At 47.3% G+C, this 26,693-nt stretch overlaps 1 protein-coding gene across 2 annotated transcripts in view; it reads right to left on the bottom strand.

Moving 5' to 3' along the window:
- Window positions 1-1,871: 1,871 nt before the first annotated feature.
- LOC130198423 (ephrin type-A receptor 7) overlaps window positions 1,872-26,693 on the bottom strand; it is a 188,588-nt gene continuing 163,766 nt past the window's right edge. For both annotated transcript variants that reach the window (XM_056421616.1, XM_056421684.1), the window contains 10 exons: window positions 23,981-24,036; window positions 19,553-19,678; window positions 19,273-19,458; window positions 14,223-14,284; window positions 12,774-12,890; window positions 12,330-12,416; window positions 9,155-9,307; window positions 6,335-6,525; window positions 6,078-6,242; window positions 1,872-4,322 (listed from right to left, as the gene is read on the bottom strand). In XM_056421616.1, the coding sequence (XP_056277591.1) occupies window positions 4,208-4,322; window positions 6,078-6,242; window positions 6,335-6,525; window positions 9,155-9,307; window positions 12,330-12,416; window positions 12,774-12,890; window positions 14,223-14,284; window positions 19,273-19,458; window positions 19,553-19,678; window positions 23,981-24,036 (1,258 nt within the window). In that variant the 3' untranslated portion in view covers window positions 1,872-4,207. The remainder of the gene's footprint in view (window positions 4,323-6,077; window positions 6,243-6,334; window positions 6,526-9,154; window positions 9,308-12,329; window positions 12,417-12,773; window positions 12,891-14,222; window positions 14,285-19,272; window positions 19,459-19,552; window positions 19,679-23,980; window positions 24,037-26,693) is intronic.

The following is a 26,693-nucleotide window of genomic DNA, read 5'->3' as shown; positions in this document are numbered from 1 at the left end:
AGCGTGCGTGGGCGCGTTGGGAAGCTGCAGCCCGCGCCGCCGCCGCCGGGAGGAAACTCATTAAGTCTCACACGCCACTCCAATAAGAAATTCATATTAAAAAATGGGAAAGTATGGCTTGCTGCTGCAACTGTATGAGATAAATACAAATATCTCATTCTCCAACGCATGCCCATGGACCGCCATCAAACTCAAAGTACATTTGCACACACACACACACACACACACACACACACACACACACACACACACACACACACACACACACACACACACACACACACACACACACACACTCTGAGCCTGTACAGTTGCCCACATAAATCCATCCCACCCTAAATTGATTTGCATTTGCAATAATTTCCCATACGCTCGGTGCTGGTTGAAAGGTGGGCATTTTAATAAAAACAATAAGTAATATAACCTCAGTCCCAGGGAGAGAAACTTCAGAAGAAGAAGAATAAAAATGCTGAAACTGTAACACCCTGTTCTGTTTCTCCTGTGTTCCGTGTCTCCTATGTCTCCTCTGTGTCTTCTCTGTCTTGATTGTTTAATTCCCTGCACCTGCCCTCAGCCACTCTTGTCTCGTTACTGTCTGATGTCGTACACCTGTGTTTCCCCCCCCCATATATTGTGTCAGTCTTTCCCTTGTCTGCTGTCCGATTGTCGTCTTTGTTCCGTGTCCTTTTTCCGTCGGCCTGTCCGTGTTCCTGATCCTGCCTGCTTCGACCCTGCCTGCCTGCCTGCCCTGACCGACGATCTTCTGCCTGCCCCTTTTGGATCTTGTTTATTTTGCAACTGTTTTGCCTCATTAAAGAGTGCTTTTTGTTATTTATATTTGTCCAGCCTGTCTCTCTACACCTGAGCCTCACCCCGTCACAAGGACCTGACAGAAACGCAAAATCTACTGTGAAGGTCAAGAGATGATCATCCTGGAAGTGCTTTTTTCCAATTTGGACCTGAAATGTTTATATTTTTTCTGTGTGCCATCTTCCTTTACTCTTACCCAGTAACATATAGACTGATATGTACACATCTGAACAAAATACTCTTTTTTTTTTTTTTTAAAGGTAAAAATGGTTAAAATAGCCCTAGTGGTTGCAGAGATACCACCTTTTAGTTTGGGATATGCACTATGCAGAGGCCTAAAAAAAGAAAGTAGCTTGGTGCTTAAAAGGTTAAAGTAAGACACACTTTTTAAAAGTAGAGCTCCAAACTCGAGGCTAAGCCCGCCCCATATAGTATTATTTATATTTGTAATTAAAAAAAATGCATATGTGTGACGTAACAATGTATGACGAATTTGAACGTATGTATTTTATTTTGAAATTTGATTGAAGTTCCCCTTGAGACAGCAATGCAGTCAGCTATTCAAGATCCCAAAAAGTCGTTTATAACGTTTTAGAGCAGTGGTTTTCAATTAGGGGTACGAGAGATTTTCCTAAATATATTTAGAATTAGTATCCATTAAAAAAAATAGTCGATTAAATATAAATGTAAGTGCATGAACTTAATTTGATATATTCTATATTAAATCAGACACTGATGGCCCAGTGCTGTGTATTACACATTTTTTCCCAGTAACTGTTTTCTTTCAGCTGCTGTTCATTTGAAATGTATAAAAGCAGGTTTTTGAATTAAAATGTCCACGTCAAACATGCAATATTTAGTCAGAGTTTAGGGAAACATTTAACATATTTTCATAGGATTGTTTCCTTCAAAGTAATTATTCTAAATCTTTTTACCTGCGACGCCATTGGCTGATCCCGCTGCAGGCCAACAAGGAACAGGAAGTAACCGTGCAGATTGTAATTATTGTGGATTTTGTTTGAAGTTCAACAAAATAGAAGCCGTGGAGCAGAAACATGGGCGTGTATTGGAGATTTTTTAATAACACGTTTCAATATTGCAACAGCCATCATATTTTCTTTTAACAGGTACAAATCATCAAAAAACTAACAAAAAGAAGATTTTTTTGTGACTTTTATATTCCAAACACCAGAGTTTCTCGGCTATGGCCCTAAATTCAAACAAATAAAACCCTTACACAGTGAGCATATATTATATTCAACACATTGTTCTTCAAACAAATTATAAAAATAGATTTAGCATTTTCAAATACATATTTACAGTATTAAACATATATCATAATGGTCACAGTAACAGAGAGGGAGATGGAGAAGTTTCATTCACCGTGGTGACGAGGTCCAGTATGTGGTGTGTGTGTGTGTGTGTGTGTCTGTGATGTGTGTGTGTGTCTCAAAGGGACCATCAGTGCGTGTCTTCAGATGTTCACGTGTGTGACGACATCTATAAAAACATATGAGTTTACTTATTTGACAAAACGGTTACAGCGGGGGATGTACAGGAAAAACAAACACACAACATTTTTTTATTATTGTGCACCAAATATAAACCAGTAACAATATTCCAGTCAAAAATTGTGAAAATGTATGATAATCAAATAATACCCCGATAAAGCTCCTTCTTTAGTACAGAATTGGTCAGAAAAAGGGAGGGGGGGTGGAGGAGGGGTCACTGTACGGAGAGGATGTGAGGAGGAGAGGAGTTATCTGGAAGGTGCAACCAGAGCAAGATATTCACACAGCGACATCAAACTAAACGTGAGAATACAAAGAAGAAAAGAAAGAGAAAAGCCATTAGACATTCTTTAATACTGTGTCCTTACTGCAACACACACACACACACACACACACACACACACACCACCATGCATACCGCTAATCCAATGATAATGTACCTACAGGTAACTGTACCAACTCCAGTGCTCATGGATACACAGATACTGTGTGCCGACAGTAGAAACCCCCCCGTGTTCGTCTCACTTCCTGTTTACAGACACCTCATTGGCTGAGAGACAAACTCGGGTCGCAGGGAACCAAAACGAGAGGACGCGACTCCTTCGCTTGAACCCCTTTTCCCTTCTTCCAAACACGATACGTTAAATAAACCCTCCGGACCTGGTGAATACATATTTGAAGCGGGCCTGTCTCCCGCGGTGTTTCTTTAAAAAGCTGAAATAAACTGGGAAAAAAAAGGAGCTACAGAGTCAGAGACACGATGACGAGACGGACAACACAACACAAATTAATACTCAGTCGCACGCGCTCAGCCGTCTCCAGAGCGTCCTGCAGCTTCATCGGTGGAGAACATTTCTTAAATTAATTAAATTAAAACCACAGGTTTGACATTCCTGAAAAGTAAAGCCCCCATGACCCCCACGGGGGTCATCACATCGGCCTCTGAGCCTCTTTTGAGGGTGTCCCCCCCCCCCCCCCCCCGACGCGGCTCCTCAGGCGGACTGCGTTCGGGTTTCAAACATGTCTCTTTACAGTTCTGGCCTACAATGCTACGATTCCATTAATCACTTCCTGCTTGGATCGGCTGCGTCGGTTCTGAGGGGGTGGGGGTGTGTGGGGGGCGGGTCATCTGACCCGGGACCGGCACAACCACTTCGGGCTTTGGCGACTTCATCGTTTTTAGTCAATCGATGCTGCGGTAAAGGGAAATTCCAACCCGAAATGTCAACGCTTCCTTTGAGCACGAGTCCACAACCTCGGTGCCCCGCTTCCTGCTCAGAGGTCAGCTTCCTGTTCAGAGGCCAGCTTCCTGTTCAGAGGTCAGCTTCCTGTTCAGAGGTGAGCTTCCTGCTCAGAGGTCAGCTTCCTGTTCAGAGGCCAGCTTCCTGTTCAGAGGTCAGCTTCCTGTTCAGAGGTGAGCTTCCTGCTCAGAGGTCAGCTTCCTGTTCAGAGGTCAGCTTCCTGCTCAGAGGTGAGCTTCCTGCTCAGAGGTCAGCTTCCTGTTCAGAGGTCAGCTTCCTGTTCAGAGGTCAGCTTCCTGTTCAGAGGTCAGCACACAACCCCCACCCGAAAAAAAAAAAAGGAAGAAAAGTCGGGTGACATCACCCCTCTGCTCTGTCCCTCAAATGTGTCTCTGAGGGGATTCATAGATGAAGAAGAAGAAGAAGTAGAAGAAGAAGAAAAAGGAAGTAGGGAATCAAGGAAGGCATGAGGAAGCGTGGGAAGGAGGAGTCGACAGAGTGCAGTTGAGCCGGGAGATCTGCTCATCTTTCCTTCAGTTTGGATCGTGTGTCTCTCTCTCTCTCTCTCTCTCTCTCTCTCGCTCCTCTTCTCCACCCCCGTCGTCGGGCGTGCGGCGGCCAGCGGCGTGAGAGTCCAGCGGCCCGTCAGACCTGCACCCCGCGGCCGTGCATCTGGATGACCTGGGCTCTGAGGGTCTGGATGGCCGTCAGGATCAGCTTCTGGTGCTCGAGGGACGTGACGCCGAGGCTCAGCACATCTCTGTGGAGGAGAGAGAAACACGTCTCTGATCACCTCATCCTCCACGTCCAGGTGTTTCCTTCACAATGTTGACGAAAGGACAAAAGCAGAAATTTCGATGGCGAGTAAATATTCAAGACCAGGACCGGGCCAGACGGAGCAAAGACCCAGAGTCTCACCCTGCGTCGGTGAAAACGTGGAACATTCCAACCACAAGCCTCAAATGGACCTGAAAGAACATTTATATGACAAAAAAACAAACATGTAACATGTACATATGTACGTCTTGATGAAAAGCTGCGTGGAGGTGAATTAGAGGCACCTTAGTGACCTCACCCGATGATGATGTCATCGTGTGCGATTCGGTGCAGCAAGGTGGAGACATTGGTGAAAGCTTTTTGAAGTCGTCAACGACTAATAAATGAGAATATTTCTGCGTGTGAGTCGAACTCGACTGATGGCATCGGAGTTTCCACATGTCAGAGATAGTTTGGGCTGCGCTGGCTCCTTAAGCCCGGTTTGTATTTCTAGTTATACCTGGGGCGCAATATAAACATAATTATTTTTTGCGATCAAATGTTTTTATTTAGCATAATCACACAGGATGGCGGAACACCAACACATGGTGCCCTTTCAAATTACAAACAATATGCTGAGACCAAAGGAGTCTCTCAGAACCATAAAGCAGAGAGGAAAGATGGGGGGGGGGGGGGGGGCATAAATATACACACAACACAAGAGGCAGACAATAAAAATAATTATTGCAATAATTCCACGCAAATATGCTTTGTCCTTAATTAAACAATATTTCATAAACCATTGAGGTTAGTTTTGTGTGAACCGGCCTCTCTGGGATCTGTTTCTGTTTCCCCCTCGCCTCATAACCCCTAATGGAGGAAAATATAATATTAAAATAATATTTTTTAAAAGTTTTGACGGTATTTCGGGTGAAAATTGATGAGGGCTCTTCTCGCCATACAGCGCGGGCGACGACACAAGAGTGAATAAACATAAACATAAATAGGCCGATGTATGTATGGTTGTAAAATTGAATATAAATGATCTTGTTTAATATCTTTAATATAAGTTGATGTTGACTTGATAATGTCAGTAAATGTTCAGATTTATCTTATCCTGTGCAAATGTGCATAATATATCCTTATTGCATGTTATCTAAAGTTAGTTTGATCCATTTTACAGTAAATGTTCCCTATTCTAGGCCTGCAACTAAATATTTAACGAATTATCAATAATTCTGCAAACTATTTTCTCAGTTATGTGTTTGTTAAAAAGTTCTATAAAAATAAAACGTTCCCGTCATCCTTTCCCGAAGCCCACGGTGACGTCGGAAGAATTCATTTAAAGACGAACAAGGACTATTTATCTTTCGTTTAACCCTTTATTTTTTGATCATCATTTGATCCCTCCCCCCTTACTTTTTTGACCATTTTCAATTTTCACCCTCCCACCCTCCCTTACCTTCCTATTTACTTATTATTTTTACCCTTTTTTTTTTTGGGTTTTAATTTAATTAAAACAATTAAAAAAATTAGAAAATTATTATTTGTTTAAGTTTTTTAAGTGTGCTTGTTTTTTTGTTTGTTGTTGACTACCGAACCGAAAGAACAAACATTGAATTGAATGGGGTCAAACTACTGGGGGGAGGAGGAATATTGATTTGATTCAAAAAATGACCCGAAGGCAACACAAGGGTTAAAGATCTTATCATCCAACTCAAGGAACCGGGAAATGAAAGGTCACTCAGAGGTCACTCACTGCACCGTCATCCGGGCCACGGACTCCAGGTAGCAGTAGCCCGCGGCGGTGAAGTTGTCCTTGTAGCGGCCCATGTCCACCGCCTCCAGCCACTCGCCCACCGAGTTAAAGGAGGGGAAGGAGGGCAGCGGCCTCTCCGCTAGCGTGATGGAGGGACTCAGCGTTCTGGAGGGGGGGGGGAGAGAAGAAGAAGAAGAACCGGGGTCCGTAAGGAATGAGAAATGAGCGCGCCGAGACGATCTTCCGCCGTGACGTACCGGCGCGCCAGCGTGGAGGAGCCGATGCCGTCGGGGGAGCGGACGTTCTTGCTGAGGGCCGAGTGGATCTGGCTGAAGCTGGGCCTCTCCGTCCTCTCCTTCTGCCAACAGTCCAGCATCAGCTGATGGAGGTGGGGGGGGCAGCTCACCGGAGCCGGCAGCCTGAAGCCGTCCTCGATGGCTTTGATCACCTGCGGGAACACGCGAGTTATAGCGTCGTGAACACCCGTCGCTTGTAATACTCGCAATCGGAGAATGTCAAAAGCGTTGTCCCACTTTAGAAAAAGAAAGTGGGGTAAGGGATCCAACACTTTTGTTCTTCTTCTCCTGCTTCGTTGCCAGGAATAGAAGCCGGAGAACAGAACAAGTCCTGCTCGGACACAGAAGATCAGAAAAGTGCTGCTGCGCTTGTTTTCTCGTCACTTATTGCGATCATATTCCGGCGCGTTGCTTTTTTGCTTTCAGCTAATTGAAGTTCTTCCGTGGCGGCGGCCCTTTGAAGGTCACCTCAGAGATACTGCAACCTCAACACGGCGAGCCGGCGACAGATATGCAGCGCTGTCTCCACTGAAACCATGACCACTACTACTGGGAAGTAGAGAGTACAGAGTGGGCAGCTTGTGAAGGAGGGAGGAGAGGAAGGTACCCCGGGGAAACAATGAAGAGCACATCAACACGGACGGTCCGCGGATTGAAAGAATATTCAATGTCAGGATATTTGATATCTCAATGTTGGGGCAGCGATGAGCAGAAAACTTATACACCGACATCTATTTACTATAATACTATGTTGTCTACCTGAGGATACAATATTATATACACATATATATGTATATATATGCATATATTATACATACCTGCATATATATATACTATATGTATATATATAATAAATACATATATATATTATATATATATACATATACTATATATATAATATATATATATATTTATATATATATATACATATATATTATGTATATATACACATATATTATATATATAGTATATATATACATATATATATATATACATGCATATATATGCATATATACACATATGTATATATTATATACATGCATATATATAATATATGTTTATATAATATATGTATATATAATATATATATATACATATATTATATATATACATATGTATTATATAATATATATACATATGTATTATATATACATATATATTATATATATATAATATATATTATATATACATATATATTATATATATATTATATATAATATATACATATATATTATATATATATATATAATATAACAAGCGACAAAACAAACAGACTACATCCAGTACATTCTTATAACTGACCCGCTCTCAGATACTATTAAATACAGTGAGTCAGACAAAACGATTAATCTCAGCCTTTTTTTAAATCAACCCCCCCCCCCCTCCCCTCGGTGAGACCTCGCCGTTTTCAAATAGCGGAGCATGAGCAGCGTCCCCTCCAGACCTCCTCACTGGTCCTCGCTGCCCCGTCACACTGATGTTTGTCCCCATTCAAAACTCATTCACGTCAACACCAACCAAGCCTGGGACTTCCTGTCGGTATACCCGGGTATTCCTCCTCCTCCTCCTCCTAGATACAATCTCCTGAAAGGCGGGAATAGTCGCAGCGTAATCACAGGGATGACATCCATCAGCGGCGTTATTTTCTCCAAACACTGTTTCTTCCCGCTCCGGCGTCCCTCTCGGCCTCTTAAGCTCCCCTCTCACTAAAGAGCATTCATAAAAGGCTTTCCAGCGTTTGACATTTTCCCATTTAATCAGCGCCGGTAGGTAAAGGGCACGGCGGATCACAGGGCGGACAGGCCGCCCGACAGTTACGTTATGATATAATGTATCAATTTAAAGTGGATTAATATCCCCGGCGCTCGACAAGCTTGACCTTTGGCCCCCCCCAATTGGAAAGTTTGATAATATGAACCGTGCTGAGAGGAAAGTTTCTCCTGCTTGGTGAAAGGGCACCAGAGAGAGAGAGAGGGGGGGCATTCATGTGCCTGCTGAATAACTCATGCATATCAATTTGGCACTTAAAATAAATAAATAAAAGAGCAACATGCTAATGGCCCGCTGCTCTTGAACTATGCTCCCGCCTGCATAAAGGAGAGGTATTATTTTCAGTCGCCGGTCATTTGAGAGCACATTAGCATGAGGAGGCGTTGGGGCTTAATGAGGGGTAATTATCCAGAAATTATCCTTCCACTGCCCTGTGCCTCGCCGACGAATAACAAAAAAGAAGTAAAAAATGCTCTGAAAAAATAATCTGCCCTCTGGCCTCTTTGACATTTGCACTTTAGAAGCATCCTGCACACGGTCACGTGAAAACCACCTTGTGTGTGTGTGAAGGACAAAGAGGGAGGAGCACCTAGCACCACATCATGGGTGTTTCAGTCCTGTCGACATTTGCAAAAAAAGTGGGGGAGGGGGCACCGGAAGTGGGTCAATTCGTCCTTAAGAGAAAACAGGATCGGTCATGGAGCTGATGCAGACTTAAAGTGTGTGTGTGTGTGTGTGTGTGTGGTGGGGGGGCTTAGGCTCGGCACGCAGCTTTCAGAGGTGCTGTGGCTTTCTTGGCTTTCTTTTAATAAGATCCAAGCTGGGCATGAATGTGGAGTTCATTGATGGAGGGAGGGAGGCTGCTAAAGTGGAGATATTCTATAAAAATAAAAATGGAGGGAGGGAGGAATATAAAAGGACATGACCGGGGAGATTAATGGAAAAAAAGGACCCTCTTATCTCTAAGCTTTTCTCACACACACACACACACACACACACCTACACACTTACATCCTGGTTGCCCATATCCCAGTAGGGTCTCTCTCCATAGGACATGACCTCCCACATGACAATGCCGAAGCTCCAGACATCTGAGGCCGAGGAGAAGCGACGGTACTGGATGGCCTCGGGAGCGGTCCACAGCACCACGCTCTTCCCTCCGTGCTGCGGGAGAGGAGAGGTTTGAGATTTAAAGAGTTCTTTATTCCACTAATGCGAGAACAGAAAAACACTCCGAAAACAAATACATAATAGTCCAACAAACAAATGAAAATGGCCAAAGAACAAGCAAATAAACACAATGTTCAAAAAGGTACCAGCAGCTCTCCACCAGCACCCACCGAGCATAACATGATGTCCCTGAACGCCTCTATATTGTCCCCCGCCTGGTATTAGTCCCTTCAGAACCTTCCTCGGATCCTCACAACCGGCACCACCCCTCGCTTCTTCCGTGTCAGCCAGATGGCCGACTTGGCAGAACCAAACAAAAAGTTCACCAGTGTGTTGACGGCCTTCTTCTTAATGCAATAATTGGGCCCAGAAATAAATAAAATTAAAAGAAATGTCCTCTCTCAGACCCTGAAACCATCCCTTCAACAGCTCAGAGAGGCCAGTGAGCAAACAGGTGTTCCTCAGAAATACCCCCCCCCCCCCGATGTGCTGATCCAGACGTGCCCGGTATCTATTTGTGGCTATCGCCCCGCTCCTCAATGGGAAGCCTGTTCCAGCCCCTCCAGCTGCCTTTCGGGGGAAGAACCATGATCCAAAGTTCTCTCACAGCCGGCTGCTGGCGGTAAGACGCCCTGATCCTCCTCGTCGACATTAACCGCGCCGACCACCCCCCCGCCGCCGGGACCAGCGCCGCCGGCAGCCCCCTGCCCCACCAACGACTCCACACTCAGAATATTTAATCTACCCAAAGATCGCGTAAACACCACATACGACCCAGTCCCCGCATTTCACCCCGGAACGACTCCGCCAGCGTTGGCGTCGGTGAATCTGGGAACATGAAGATCTCCCGTCTGAGAGACGGCCCGTGCCGCCGTTTGGGATCCTTACATCCCAAAGCGATCGTTTTTTAAAACCGCCAGCGAACTTTCCCAAACCCGCCCGGTTCGTATTCAAACGGCTCGTATGAAGAGGCGTGGAGGACGAGGGTGTGGAGAGCTTATAGAACTGGAGCTTTAATATTCTCTTTGAGCGGCTTTTCATCACATATTCGGCGGATCAAAAGAGTCTTGAGAGTGGGTTCACCTTGAGACGAACCCGGCCAAATAAAGCAGCGGAATATATTTGGTTCTGCTTCCTGAGAGCTTAATTATGTGAACCCGACATGTATTAACTCTCCTCTGGTCCCAGGCTCATTAAAAAGATCACCTGTACACGTGTGAGCCAGCTACCAACAGGCTTTGTGCCACCTTGACCGACATTAATTAGGAAAGGATGTTAAAAAAAACATGAATCTCAAGTTTTCACCGTGTTCTTTTTTTTTGGGTGTCACTTTCTAAGACGTACTTATAATGCTTTGTCATCTTCTGTATAATCATAGTAATACATGCGTATCCCAAATGCCTAATGACAATGATCATAGCACATTCCATTAGGTCAGACTTCACCTCTCAGTGACAATGTATTGGCTCCTCTGTGTTTCTCATAGTTGTAATACACTGCATTCTTTTTATAATGCGTTTGTGTTGTTCTTGCATATAATTAATAGTTACTTATATCATACTATTATAATAATGTTCATATTATATTATTAGACCAGTGTTATAATTCACATAGTTGTAATATATGATACTACAATGTGTGCGGCCAGTTGTTGAGTATTACAAGTATAAAGTGTATAAGTATTATAGTACTTGACTTTATTATTCATTATAAAATGCTTTAGAATGGGCAATGATTATTGTTATGAAGAAAGAATATATATGACGTCTAATAACTATGACCAGACAATGCTAAAAGCAGAGTATAACCCGTTATAACACATCTATAAGGCTATAAGCAGAGTATAACCCGTTATAACACATGTATAAAGCTATAATCAGAGTATAACACACATCTATAAGGCTATAAACAGAGTATAACACACACCTATACGGCTATAAACAGAGTATAGCCGCTTATAACACATGTATAAGGCTATAAGAAGAATATAACACCTTATAACACATGTATAAAGCTATAATCAGAATATAACACACATCTATACGGCTATAAACAGAGTATAGCCACTTATAACACACATATATGGCTATAAGCAGAATATAACACCTTATAACACATATTTAAGGCTATAAGCAGAGTAAAACCTCTTATACCACATCTATAAAGCTATAAGCAGAATATAACCACTTATAACACACACATCTATAAGGCTATAAACAGATTATAACCCCTTATAACACATATATAAGGCTATAGCAGAGTATGACCCCTTACAACACATGTATAAGGCTATAAGCAGAATATAACACCTTATAACACATATTTAAGGCTATAAGCAGAGTAAAACCTCTTATACCACATCTATAAAGCTATAAGCAGAATATAACCACTTATAACACACACATCTATAAGGCTATAAATAGATTATAACCCCTAATAACACATGTATAAGGCTATAGCAGAGTATGACCCCTTATAACACATATTTAAGGCTATAAGCAGAGTAAAACCTCTTATACCACATCTATAAAGCTATAAGCAGAATATAACCACTTATAACACACACATCTATAAGGCTATAGATTATAACCCCTAATAACACATGTATAAGGCTATAAATAGATTATAACCCCTTATAACACATGTATAAGGCTATAGCAGAGTATGACCCCTTATAACACATATTTAAGGCTATAAGCAGAGTAAAACCTCTTATACCACATCTATAAAGCTATAAGAAGAATATAACCACTTATAACACACACATCTATAAGGCTATAAATAGATTATAACCCCTAATAACACATGTATAAGGCTATAAATAGATTATAACCCCTTATAACACATGTATAAGGCTATAAATAGATTATAACCCCTTATAACACATCTATAAGGCTATAAACAGATTATAACCCCTTATAACACATGTATAAGGCTATAAATAGATTATAACCCCTTATAACACACACATATATAAGGCCCTTCAGACATGAAGTGATAGAACGTGTCCTGTTACCAGGGAGGTGTAGATGGCCTCTATCTTGTCCTCCTGAAGCGGTCTGAAGCCGGACACCTTGCAGCCCAGGTTGGAGTTCACCAGCACCTGAGGGCGGCAGCACAGACTCGTTAGGAAACCACCTCAGAGAGAAGAAACCACCTCAGAGAGAGGAAACCTCCTCAGAGAGAGGAAACCACCTCAGAGAGAGGAAACCACCTCAGAGAGAAGAAACCACCTCAGAGAGAGGAACCATGTGTGACAGCGTTGTCCTGCGATGGTCCGCTCCGCGTGTCAAACCCACAGCCGAGCCATCATCTCCAAGGCGTTTGCCGCCCACTCCCCTGATATTCGGTGACCCACATCCCCCTCCATCCTCTCCTCCCTCCATCGTCTCCTCCCTCCATCCTCTCCTCCCTCCATCCTCTCCTCCCTCCATCCTCTCCTCCCTCCCGCTCCCTTTACCTTGTGCGCGGCCAGCCGCTTGTGGATGAAGCCCATTTCGGTGAGGTACTTCATCCCCGACGCCACGCCGCCCAGCATATCCATCAGCTGCATGACACTCAACTGGCCTTCGTGTTTCTGGGGTTTATGGCGAGGCGAGAGCGACGGAAGGGAGGAGGGGAATGGAAAAAGGAAGGAAAGAAGAAAAGAGGAGAGGTGAGCGTTTGTATATATACTCATAGTATGTACTCTAGTGTGTACGCGGCGATCCGAAAAGGCGCCGCATCTGTTCCTACGGCACGATGACGTGCCCACTGAGCCGAGGCCCTTTGTTTGGAGGATAAAAACCAAACAGGCCGATCATTCATCTGGTTACGAACCAGAGGGGCGCGACCGCCGTATACACAAGCGTACAGCAGCAACACGCCATTCCTGCCGTTAATTATGGAGCATTTCCTTATTACTGCAATAAGCACAGCTGCAGCAGGACTGTCCTGTAGTGATAACAATAATAATAGTCATAATAATAAGAGCGAATTTAGGACGATTAGAGAAAAAGACCTCGTTTGTGAAGAGGCTTAATTTGGCGACATATATGAAGATGAACGCATCGACGCGAGCACAAACGGCTCATGACTCATGACTCATGAGTCATAACCCCCAGCCCCGCCCACCCCCATCACCCTGAGGGACTCCCCAGTCGACACTGCAGAGTCCTTCCGCTTCCTGGGCACCATCATCTCCCAGGACCTCAAGTGGGAGCTGAACATCAGCTCCCTCACCAAAAGAGCTCAACAGAGGATGTTCTTTCTGCGGCAGCTGAAGAAGTTCAACCTGCCAAAGACAATGATGGTGCACTTCTCCACCTGCATCATGGAGTCCATCCTCTCCTCCTGCATCACCATCTGGTACGCTGCTGCCACTGCCAGTGACAAAGGCAGACTGCAGCGTGTCATCCGTTCTGCCCAGAAGGTGATTGGCTGCAATCTGCCATCTCTTCAGGACCTGTTGGCCTCTAGGACCCTGAGGCGGGCAGGTCAGATTGTGGCCGATCCCTCCCACCCGGGTCACATCCTCTTTGAGGTCCTTCCCTCCGGCAGGAGGCTGCGGTCCATCAGGACCAAAACCTCACGCCACAAAACCAGCTTCTTCCCGGCTGCCGTTGGCCTCATGAACAAGGCCCGGACCCCCACCTGACGGGGTCACTTATCCCTCCCCCACACCTCAAGCCTGTGTTATGCACACACTACTTTGCACACTGAACATTGCACATGCACTTTTGCACTCCTGCCCTGCTTTTTGTATTGTAGTACTTATTGTGTTTTTATAGTACTTATTGTGTTTTTATGTTTTATGTTTTATGTTCATTTTATGTTCACTGTATGCACCTATACACCAGAACAAATTCCAGGTAGGTGTAAACCTACTTGGCAATAAATACAATTTTGATTCTGATAACTCTTAACTCACCCGGAGGAAGGAGTCCAGCGCCCCGTTGGTCATGCTCTCCACGATGATCATCATGGTGTTACCTGGAGACGCACAAGGGGGGCAGGGGAACACGTGGAATCAAGGGACAATGGTGGGGGATGGGGGAGACATTTTAGAGAGCTAATAGAGAGAGAGACTCTGAGAGGGGGGAGGGAGAGAGAGGGAGAGGGAGAGAGAGAGAGAGAGAGAGAGTGTAGCCGGCAGCATGCTGCAGCCGTCCCTCAGCCAGTGAACTGTGGTGAAGCCAGAAGAACCTGTGAGCTGCCCTGGCTGGCTCAGCAAGTTTAACGACCCGCAACACACACACACACATACACACACACATACACACACACACACACACACACACACAAACAAACACACATACACACACACACACACACACACACACACACATACACACACACACACACACACACAATACACACACACATACACACACACACACACATACACACACACACAAACACACCTAGACACACACACACACACATACACACACATACTCACACACACATACACACACACACACCTACAAACATGCATACACGCATACACACAACCACACACCTATATGCACGCACAAACACACACACACACAAAACACACACACACTGTGGCCAGGCACAGCTGGCAGGGATCCAGCGGTGCTATGAAGTACACGCAGGAGGAAAATGAGACTGCAGCAGTGGGAGAGGAAACGAGGAGAGGAAACGAGGACAGGATACGAGGAGAGAGGAGGAGAGGAAACGAGGAGAGAGGAGGAGAGGACAGGATACGAGGAGAGAGGAGGAGAGGACACGAGGAGAGAGGAGGAGAGGACACGAGGAGAGAGGAGGAGAGGAGTAGAGGACAGGATACGAGGAGAGAGGAGGAGAGGAAACGAGGACAGGATACGAGGAGAGAGGAGGAGAGGAAACGAGGAGAGAGGAGGAGAGGACAGGATACGAGGAGAGAGGAGGAGAGGACACGAGGAGAGAGGAGGAGAGGACAGGATACGAGGAGAGAGGAGGAGAGGACACGAGGAGAGAGGAGGAGGACAGGATACGAGGAGAGAGGAGGAGAGGAGAGACGAGGAGAGAGAGGAGGAGAGGACAGGATACGAGGAGAGGACGAGGAAACGAGGAGAGAGGAGGAGAGGACAGGATACGAGAGAGGAGAGAGAGGAAGCGAGGAGAGAGGAGGAGAGGACACGAGGAGGAGGAGGAGACGAAACCAGGAGAGGAGGAGAGAGGAGAGAGAGGAGGAGGACGAGAGAGGAGGGAGAGGACAGGAGAGAGGAGAGGAGAGGACACGAGGAGAGGAGGAGGAGGACAGGATACGAGGAGAGAGAGGAGGAGAGGACAGGACGAGGAGAGAGGAGGAGAGGACACGAGAGAGAGGAGGAGGACAGGATACGAGGAGAGGAGAGGAGGAGGAGGAGAGGAGGACAGGATACGAGGAGAGAGGAGGAGAGGAGGAGAGAGGACAGGATACGAGGAGAGAGGAGGAGAGGAAACGAGGAGAGAGGAGGAGAGGACAGGATCGAGGAGGAGAGAGGAGGAGAGAGAGGAGAGAGGACAGGATACGAGGAGAGAGGAGGAGAGGACACGAGGAGGAGAGGAGGAGAGGACAGGATACGAGGAGAGAGGAGGAGAGAGAGGAGAGGAGAGAGAGGAGGAGAGGACAGGATACGAGGAGAGGAGGAGGAGGACACGAGGAGAGGAGGAGAGGACAGGATACGAGGAGAGGAGGAGGAGAGAGAGAGGAGAGGAGGAGGACAGGATCACGAGGAGAGGAGGAGAGGACACGAGGAGAGAGGAGGAGGAGACACGAGGAGAGAGGAGAGGACACGAGGAGAGAGGAGAGGAGAGGAGAGAGAGGAGGAGAGAGGAGGAGAGGACAGGATACGAGGAGGAGAGGAGGAGAGGACACGAGGAGAGGAGGAGGACAGGATACGAGGAGAGAGGAGGAGGAGAGAGAGGAGAGCGGAGGAGAGAGGAGAGAGGACAGGATACGAGGAGAGAGGAGGAGGAGAGGACAGGATACGAGGAGAGAGGAGGAGAGGACACGAGGAGAGAGGAGGAGAGGACAGGATACGAGGAGAGAGGAGGAGAGGAGTAGAGGAGAGAGGAGGAGAGGACAGGATATGAGGAGAGAGGACGAGAGGAGGAGGACAGGAGATGAGATGAGAGAAGAGAGGAGAGGACAGGATACGAGGAGAGAGGAGGAGAGGACACGAGGAGAGAGGAGGAGAGGACAGGATACGAGGAGAGAGGAGAGGAGGAGAGGAGGAGGACAGGATCTGAGGAGAGAGGAGGAGACGAGGAGAGAGGAGGAGAGGACAGGAGGAGAGGAGGAGGAGAGGAGGACAGGAGGAGGAGGAGGAGGAGGAGGACACGAGGAGAGAGGAGGAGAGGACAGGATACGAGGAGGAGGAGAGGACACGAGGAGAGGAGGAGAGGACAGGATACGAGGAGAGAGGAGAGGAGGAGGAGAGGAGGACAGGACAGAGAGGAGAGGAGGAGGAGGAGAGGACAGGAACGAGGAGGAGAGGAGAGGAGAGAGAGAGAGGAGAGAGGAGGAGAGAGGAGGAGGAGGACAGGACAGGAGAGAGAGAGGAGAGGAGGAGAGGAGAGAGGAGGAGAGGAGGAGGAGGAGAGACGAGGAGAGGGAGAGGACATGAGGAGAGAGGAGGAGGACAGGACACGAGGAGAGAGGAGGAGGACGAGGATAGGAGAGAGGAGGAGAGGAAACGAGGAGAGGAGGAGAGGACAGGATACGAGGAGAGAGGAGGAGAGGACACGAGGAGAGAGGAGGAGAGGAGTAGAGGACAGGATACGAGGAGAGAGGAGGAGAGGACACGAGGAGAGAGGAGGAGAGGACAGGATACGAGGAGAGAGGAGGAGAGGACACGAGGAGAGAGGAGGAGAGGACAGGATACGAGGAGAGAGGAGGAGAGGACACGAGGAGAGAGGAGGAGAGGACAGGATACGAGGAGAGAGGAGGAGAGGAAACGAGGACAGGATACGAGGAGAGAGGAGGAGAGGAAACGAGGAGCGGAGGAGAGGACAGAGGAGAGAGGAGGAGAGAGACAGGATACGAGGAGGAGAGGAAACGAGGACAGGATACGAGGAGAGAGGAGGAGAGGAAACGAGGAGCGGAGGAGAGGACAGGATACGAGGTCAGAGGAGGAGAGGACACGAGGAGAGAGGAGGAGAGGATTATGTGAGCTTCAGAAACACCTTCACCTCTCAGAAGGCCTGGGCGTGGGCGAAGGCCAATCACGTGATGAACGCTGGAGGGAGGACCGCTCGGGGTTTGACTGTGTTGCTGCTCGGGGGGGGGGGCGCCGTGGATCTGCACTCCGGGGGCGACCATTCTCCCGGGGGGATCAGAAGGCCCCATCGCCATGTGACCGGCGGGGGAAGGTAACTGCTCCTCTACTCATGTGGCGCTTTAGTTCAGCGTTTCTATTTTCAGTGACTTTATACTTCTATTCTGCTGCATTTCAGGTGGAAATATTGTACTTTTTTTCCCGCCACTACATTTATCTTACAACTGAACTTTATATACACAGATGTTATCATTAAGACATTTGTAAACCATATAGCTCTTATTATGACTATTATCCACATTAGTATTCTAGCTTTTGATACTGTAAGTACATCCATTCATTATCCGTAACCACCTTTCCTCTTCGGGGCCCGAGGGGCCTGCAGCCAATCAGCTGACAGGTCAATCAGCTGACTTTAAGTCCAGAGAGCTGATAGTCATCTATTTTACTTTTACTGACTGCAAATGATATTTTACTCTTGGTACTTTTACCTGTAGAGGATGATCTCAGTGTGTAAAACACCTGTCACACGTTTATAGGGACAGGTGTGAGTTACAGAGCGGGTGGGACGATGTTTTCACGAGGCCTTGAGTTATGGCGACAGGATGTGAATATTAGTAAAGAGGCCGCGTGCAGGTGGGGGGGGGGGGGGAGAGGATGGAGGAGAGGATGGAGGAGAGGATGGAGGAGAGGATGGAGGAGGGAGCATGTACCTGAGTTGTCGATGAATAACTGTGCTTGTGCACGCGCGTGTATGCGTGTGTGTGTGTGCGTGTGTGCGTGTGTGTCTGTGTGTGTGCGTGTGTGTCTGTGTGCGTGTGTGTGCGTGTGTCTGTGTGTGTGCGTGTGTGTGTCTGTGTGTGTCTGTGTGCGTGTCTGTGTGTGTGCGTGTCTGTGTGTGTGCGTGTGTGTGTGTGTGTGTGTGTGTGTGTGTGTGTGCGTGTGTGTGTGTGTGCGTGTGTGTCTGTGTGTGTGTGTGTGTGTCTGTGTGTGTGCGTGTGTGTGCGTGTGTCGTGTGTGTGTGCGTGTGTGTCTGTGTGCGTGTCTGTGTGTGTGCGTGTGTGTCTGTGTGTGTGTGTGTGCGTGTGTGTCTGTGTGTGTGCGTGTCTGTGTGTGTGTGTCTGTGTGTGTGTGTGTTCTGTGTGTGCGTGTGTGTGTGTGCGTGTGTGTCTGTGTGTGTGTGTGTGTGTGTGTGTGTGTGTCTGTGTGTCTGTGTGTGTGTGTGTGTGTGTGTGCGTGTGCGTGTGTGTCTGTGTCTGTGTGTGTGTCTGCGCACGTGATGGTGCGAGAGATTGGAGTGGATCTCAGTGCCCTGCTGGGTCTCGAGCACCAATTTCTGTCCCCTGCACATCTGCTGCCATCCTACTGAGCACAGTGTGTTCGCCCCCCCCCCCCACACACACACACACAGAGCATCACTGCGGCAGTAACAACAACTTCACAAACTCTTTAAAGCGTCTCCCTCCACCTGCCATTCCCATTAACCTCGACTTCATCTTCTCCGTCTCTCATGCTTCTTTCCGCCGTCTCGTCCCTCTGCGTTGTTTTCCCCCTCCCTCCCTCCCTCCCTCCCCTTCCTCCTCAGTGATGGAGGTGATGAACCCCCTTTATGATACTGGAGGTGGTCAAACTATCCCATTCCTTTCTTTGATCCTTGGATACCTGAGTCCCCCCCCCCCCGCCCTCTTCTCCATAGTGTCTCCCCCTCCTCACCGGTGGTGATGACGCCCTCCAGCCGGATGATGTTGGCGTGGTCGAACTGCCCCAGGATGCCGGCCTCGCTGAGAAACGAGCGCCGCTGTTTGTCGGAGCAGCCGGCCCGTAACGTCTTGATGGCCACCGGCAGCTCCCTCTTACTGGGGAGCTTCAGGCAGCCGCGACACACCTCCCCAAAGTCGCCTGTAGGGGGGGGGGGGGGGGATGTTAAGTCCAGCGAATCGGGAGCTCGACCCGATCCAAAGGGCGGCGTCTCGGAGGCGTCGCTGCCGCGTACCTGTGTGCACGATTCTCTCGATCTTGATGCTGGAGTTGTCCAGCTCCTTGGCGAAGGCGTGCACGGCCTGCAGCAGGTCCTCGCAGGTCTCCGGGTCGATGTAGGTCCTCCGCGTCGGGATCTTAACTGAACACACAAACACGCAACATGAGGCGACGGCGCATTGGACGTGAACAACCCCCCGACCGACGTGGTTATTGACGGACGGGTCGTCCTCATGGTGAGAGGATGAAGCAATACTTTTCATCGTCCGTAAAAAAAATATATATATCTCAGAAGAACAGCAAGCCATAATTTTTGTTGCACACGCTTGTCGGTACACAAGAAATACATTAAAAGATAAAAGTCGGCACTGTTTCCCGGCGGCAGAAATGTGTCCCTGTGAGGCTCGATCCAGATAAAAGAGACGAGCCGCTCTCAGATTGAGATACCATGAAAGCTGCAATGACCATGGGTGGGGTGGGTCTGTGGGTCTGTTGGTGGGTGGGGTGGGTCTGTGGGTCTGTGGGGTGGGTCTGTTGGTGGGTGGGGTGGGTCTGTGGGTCTGTGGGGTGGGTCTGTTGGTGGGTGGGTGGGTCTGTGGGTCTGTGGGGTGGGTCTGTGGGTGGGTTTGTGGGTGGGTGTTTCACCATTCATTATTTTATAATTTGTCATTTTGTTTTGCCTTTTTTGTTTTTTTGTTATTTAGTTTTCCTATTTTCCTTGCAATCTGATTGAAGCAAACACACACAAAATGAAAATACTTGTTATTTGATCACTGTATACCATATTGTGCATTATCAATAAAGTATATACAACAACATATATATTTTTTAAAGCTGCAAAGACCAGCGAACCACTACGGAGAGCGTCCGCTGCGTCGGCACGCGTTGCATTGAGAGGAGCTGGAGGCCCCGCCCCCTTACACCGGCGTGTTCTCTGTGTTTGTCGAACAGAAGATCAAAATGTCGCCTCGTGCTCGTCTTCTTTTTCATCCACAGACTTCAATCGATACCTCAGGCGTACTGCCGCGCGTTTGAGACGTCTGCCATCAAACCCGCGTGTCGGCGTTCCTCTGGTCAACAGGCGAGCAGAACGCCGATGTCAAACACACTTTGCCGGCAGCTGATTTTTAGGGTGACTTATTCTTTTATTTTATTAAATAGATACAAAAACGCGTTTGTTTACGTCTTCACAACTTCTCTTGTTTGTGGACGCTCTGACCTTGCACAACTCCAGAGGAGGAGGAGGGTGTGTGTGTGTGTGTGTGTGTGTATGTGTGTGTGTGTGGGGGGCAAGATCAAAGGCTCAAATCTGACTTTGGGTTTGCTCCGCGCGGCTTTAGTCAGATCACAGAGCTCCTCCACGAGGATTTTTGTCTCCTTCCGCTCGCTTCTAAATGTTATCTCACTAAACACACACACACACACACACACAAAACAATATACAGTATATATACAGTTAAATACTGAGGCAGAAAACCCCTCACCCACTTGCTGCTTTGTTGTTAGATTCACAGTTTGACTGTTGCTTCTCAAAAATAATGAAGAAATCTCCATCACGGGACCTTTGATAAGCCTAGTTGAGTATAAGAGTGATGCATTGTGGGATATACACCATGTTAACGCACAACCACAGGGTGTAACGTCCGAGAGTCGACGTCTTACATCGAGGAATTCTTTCATATAGCCTCATCAAAATAAACGGTTATTATCTTATGATTACCAGGAGTCATTTATTTTCGGTCTTTTCCGAGATGCGGCTGAGACGACGATGGAGAATTTCAGCTGACAATTAAAACCGAAAGTGAAACTGACTCAACAGAAACACGAGCGCTCCTCGCCTCTCGTTTTCTTCGTCGGCTGTCAATCGTGTTTACCAGATGCTAACAACTAGCAAATAAACCGGGCCGCGGATCGCCAATAAGCGTCAACCGGGGAACTCCGGCTCTCGATTGGATGACCTTTGACCCTGGTTACAGCCTGTGGAGGCCGTTCTTTCAGGGAAACGGCTGGTAGTTTTCCCAAAAGCCGAGCCGAGGCTCTGAAATGTGATTACAGCTCCAGATTGACTTGAGGGATGTACTGGCTGCCTCATAACGGCTTATTGATCCACACACAACCTCACACACACACGGTGTGTTTGACTACACACACACACACACACACACACACACAATAAAGCCAGAAGTTAATTAGGAGGCAAATAAAACCTTTTCTAATCGAGGCCGGGGCTGAATGAAGGATCGAAGACACATTTCTGTAAAATAGGGTTTTCACACACTTTAGGAGCTTGCAACCAGCTGTGTGACACACACACACACACACACACACACACACACACACACACACATAAAAGGGGGTGCTCACATGTCTCATGTAAATGAACAATATTGGCTGTAAATGTGCAGATACACGAACGTCGGCCACACACATACACACACACACACACACACACACAAAGGGGTGCTTACATGTATAAATGAGCAATATTGGCTGAAAATGGTTAAAAATGTTCAGATACACGAACGACGCACGCTCACACACACACACACACACACACACACACACACACACACACACACGCGCGCTCCATTGCCTCCGTGCTGAGTTCAGGGTTACCCGTGTCACTGTCATGAGCGATTCAGGGGAAACTAAAGCAGAGTCACACGTTTCTAGGTCTCGTTCTCCGACATTAAACGAATGTTCCGAGCAGCGTCCCATCCGATGAGCCGACTCACCTCTTCATACTCTAAATCTCTCCCCTTCTATCCTCCCCCCTTTCCTTCCTTCTCTACTTTAGCACTCACGAGTCACGGAACAGGAAGTGGACTGTAGAGAGTGGGTGTTGGAGAGAGAGGTCAACAACTATGTATTTGGTAGGTCTGTGTGTATGTGTGTGTGTGTGTGTTCGTAAAGCTGGCAAAAAATGAAAAAGCATGTGTGTGTGTGTGTGTGTTTCCGTGTGTATTGCGTGCTTGTCAGCTGTTGTCATGTCTTTGTTTGGGCAGATTTAATTCCCAGCTCATTATTCATCAAGCATAGTGCTCCAAACCTTCTCAGAGGGCTCGGCATGCTGGGAGATTACACAACGCAAAGGAGCACGCACACACACACACACACACACACACACACACACACACACACACACACACACACACACACACACACACACACACACACACACACACACACACACACACACACGCACACACACACACACATGAACTCTGAAATAAGACATCCATCCACCACGTCAGCAAAGCATTGGCACACTTACACACAAACAGGAAGAGAGATGTCAAACTGCTTCCGTTCTGTCGCTGTGAAACCCCAAAAAGTCTATTGAGAGTAAAAAAACAATAAAACAACAACAACCCCAAAACAACGTAAACAACAACAACATTAAACGTCTGATTGGGAGATGCAATCTCTGCCGCTGCCTGCCGGCCTGCCTTGTTCCGGAGCTTTAACCCCCCTCCTTATCTCTCCCCTCCTCCCGATTCCAATCTCTCCCCACACACACACACACACACACACACCTACACACACACACACACACACACACACAGACAGAGTGTGTCAGCGTGCTCAGAGTTGGCTAAGCATGCACTCCGAATTAAGAATGAATGCCGCGGCGCTTCTTAATGTCTCAGAGGTCGATGTGTAACGCACGCAAATGTTTGTGTGTGTTGACACGCATTCCAGCACAGGGAAGAGGGGAAGAGGGAAAGAGGGAAAGAGGGAAATAGGGGAAGAGGGGAAGAGGGAAGAAGAGGGAAAGAGGGAAAGAGGGGAAGAGGGGAAGAGGGAAAGATGGGAAGAGGGGAAGATGGAAAGAGGGGAAGAGGGGAAGAGGGAAAGAGGGAAAGAGGGAAAGAGGGAAGAGGGAAAGAGGGGAAGAGGGAAGAGGGGAAGAGGGAAGAGAGGAAGAGGGAAGAGGGAAAGAGGGAAAGAGGGAAAGAGGGGGAGAGGGAAAGAGGGAAGAGAGGAAGAGGGAAGAGGGAAAGAGGGAAGAGGGAAGAGGAAGATGGAAGAGGGAAGAGGAAAGAGGAAGAGGTAAAGAGGGAAAGAGGAGAGAGGGAAGAGGGAAAGAGGGAAAGAGGGAAGAGGGGAAGAGGGAAGAGGGAAGAGGAATGGGAAGAGGGAAGAGGAAAGAGGGAAGATGGGAAAGAGGGAAGAGGGAAGATGGGAAGAGGGAAGAGGGAAGAGGGAAGAGGGAAAGAGGGGAAGATGGGAAGAGGGGAAGAGGGAAAGATGGGAAGAGGGGAAGATGGAAAGAGGGGAAGATGGGAAGAGGGAAGAGGGGAAGATGGAAAGAGGGGAAGAGGGAAAGAGGGGAAGATGGAAAGAGGGGAAGAGGGAAAGAGGGGAAGAGGGAAAGAGGGGAAGAGGGGTAGATGGAAAGATGGAGCATTTAGAGCTTGAACACAACAGCGTCGTCACTTACACTGGAAGTAGAGTTCCTCGTCTCCCTCCTGAGAGGCTTTGCTGTAGCCGCACTGTCTGCAAAGAGAAACAAAGAGGACGCCATCAGACACGGTTTGCCCCCCCCCCCCCTCCAGTTGGCAGACACACACCAACACAAGCATCAGACGCCGTTTATCTTGCAACGCGGCGGAGAAGATTGTCAGAATGTGCAGAGACGCCGCGACGAAGACGAGAGGGGAAGACGAGAGGGGAAGACCCCCGATGGGCGGCAAGAGGCCGAATCAGTGCAAATCCGGCCTGATTGGAGAGACACACACACACACACACACACCGATAGGCCCGGGAATTGATACGCTGCTGTCGCTTCACCCTGATGGAGGTGTTATGGAAAAGATGAACACACACACACACACACACAGGGCAGCGGTGCTTTCTACACGCATGTGCACACACTGTTATCTCTCATCCCGCGCCGCCACACGGGGGCTAAAGAGGAAAGAGCTCTCTGTGATCGGACTGCTGATGGCTTTTGGGCTTAGAGGGAAACTTGGCTCTTAACACACACGCACACACACACACACACACACACATGCACACAATCCACGAAAACACACACTGTTTGCGAGAGATTAACGAGTGATGAACAGACGTTCTGGATGGCCAGCGACACGCTTACTTGGATTAGAGAGAGACGGGAGAAACAAGATGAGAAGGAGCAGCAGAGTGTTCAGTGCACCAGAGGCTCGTCTAACAAACAGGGCTGACGACGAGTTTCTTCTGACACGCAAGGTCGACTAGTGCGGTCGGGTCACTGTCACCTTGATCCAGCCGGAGTAAATCATGTGCCTGGCTCTTCAAATAATTGATGTGATTGGTTAAAAGGTCTGATGGGAGGGGCTAAATATACATTACAAATATGTGCTAAAGATGCTAAAAAGATGTACTTGTCCACTTGGTGGATGTTGCCTTGTGCTCATTAATACAGTCCCGCTGGATTGCGACATCAAATCATTGTCTCTCTGCTCTTCTTTTTGCCACAACACGACTAGTTCACATCCTGGAGAGGTTATGATATGTCTGCACATGGCTGTGATTCATGGTGAGGGGCGGTGGGGTATTTGGTAATACCTACAATTAACCTCCGGTTGTCTTAACTGTTTTTAATGTGTTGTACGGCGACCTTGAGTCGCATTTATAAAATACATGTATTATTATTCCATTATCAATATTATCAATACCGCTTCATCCTCATTAGGGTCGCTGGAGCCGATCCCAGCTGACATAGGGTGAAGGCAGGTTCACCCTGGACGGGCCGCCAGTCCATCTCAGGGCTCACATAGAGACAGACAACCATTCACTCTCACATTCACACCTATGGGACATTTAGAGATCAATTAACCTGACTACATGTCTTTGGACTGTGGGAGGAAGCCGGAGAACCCGGAGGGAACCCACGCTGCCACGGGGAGAACATGCACACTCCACACAGAACGACCGGCCAGACCGGGAATTGAACCCACGGCCCTCTGGCTATGAGGTGACAGTGCTAGCCACTACACCACCGTGCAGCCTGTGTAATAATATTATTATTATTATTAATAATTGTCTGCACTTTTTTCATATAAATTGCTATAAATTGCAAAAGCATTAAATAAAAAATAAAAAAAATTCTTCAAATATTATCATTTTAATCTTTTGCATTTTCATTAAATGACAACTTTATTTTCTTAATATAATAAATGTTAATATTTTGATATATGTGGGGATGGTTTTGCTGAAACACATTCGAACTATTAAAGTCTCGGGGGTTTATTCATGGGAATGAAGGAGCACTTATTTCAAAACGTTTCTTCCGCTTAACCCTTGTGTTGCCTTAGGGTCATTTTGACCCAAATCAATATTACACCCTCCCCCCGCCTATGGGTCATTTTGACCCGATTCAATGTTTCACCCTCCTGTTACCTTTATATTTACTAACATATTTTACCCTTTGGGTTCAATTTGACGCCAGCAATTAAAACCTCCAGAAAATTATTAGAATTAATATTGTTTTCCAAGTTTAAGTGTGAGGCACTTTATGTTTGTTTGTTGACTACCGAAAGAACACCGACATTAAACATTGAATGGGGTCAAATTAATCCGAAGGCGGGGGGAGGGTGTAATATTGATTCGGGTCAAAATGACCCTAAGGCAACACAAGGGTTAAACAAATGAGACAAACAAGAGGAAAGAGGAGGAAGACGCCGACACGCTGACTCAGCAGAGATTACATGAAGTATGGAAAAAGCAGGAGAGTAAATATTTGAAATATGAAATAATACAGACTGAGAACAAAACTACACGCGCCATGATAAGATGACATCATGCGTTTGCCTTTCGACAAACAAAGACATTTCAACCAAGCCATAAAATACAATAATGCTTTTTTAAATCACCAGAATGCAGGAAAATGAAAATCCCCTTCCTGTGTGTGTGTGTGTTGAAGCAAATGTCTTGCATTTAGAGGATTGTAGGTTGTTTTATGCACCTATTTATATATCTGCACGCTGCGAGTGTTTGCATTGGAGGAACGCGATAGGCGGACGCACCCCTCAAACGCTGCAGAGACAAGGTCGGGACCCCGTCCATCAAAACACACCAGCAGACACATGCGGCACAGACCCTCAGGGCAGGAGATACCAGATGAGGGGGGGGGGGGGGTGGATAGATAAGAAGAGAGAGCACAGCGGTGA

The sequence above is a fragment of the Pseudoliparis swirei genome, chromosome 1 (genome assembly GCF_029220125.1).
Source record: "Pseudoliparis swirei isolate HS2019 ecotype Mariana Trench chromosome 1, NWPU_hadal_v1, whole genome shotgun sequence".
Classification (NCBI taxonomy): domain Eukaryota; kingdom Metazoa; phylum Chordata; class Actinopteri; order Perciformes; family Liparidae; genus Pseudoliparis; species Pseudoliparis swirei.
This window is presented reverse-complemented; position numbering and strand designations above follow the sequence as displayed.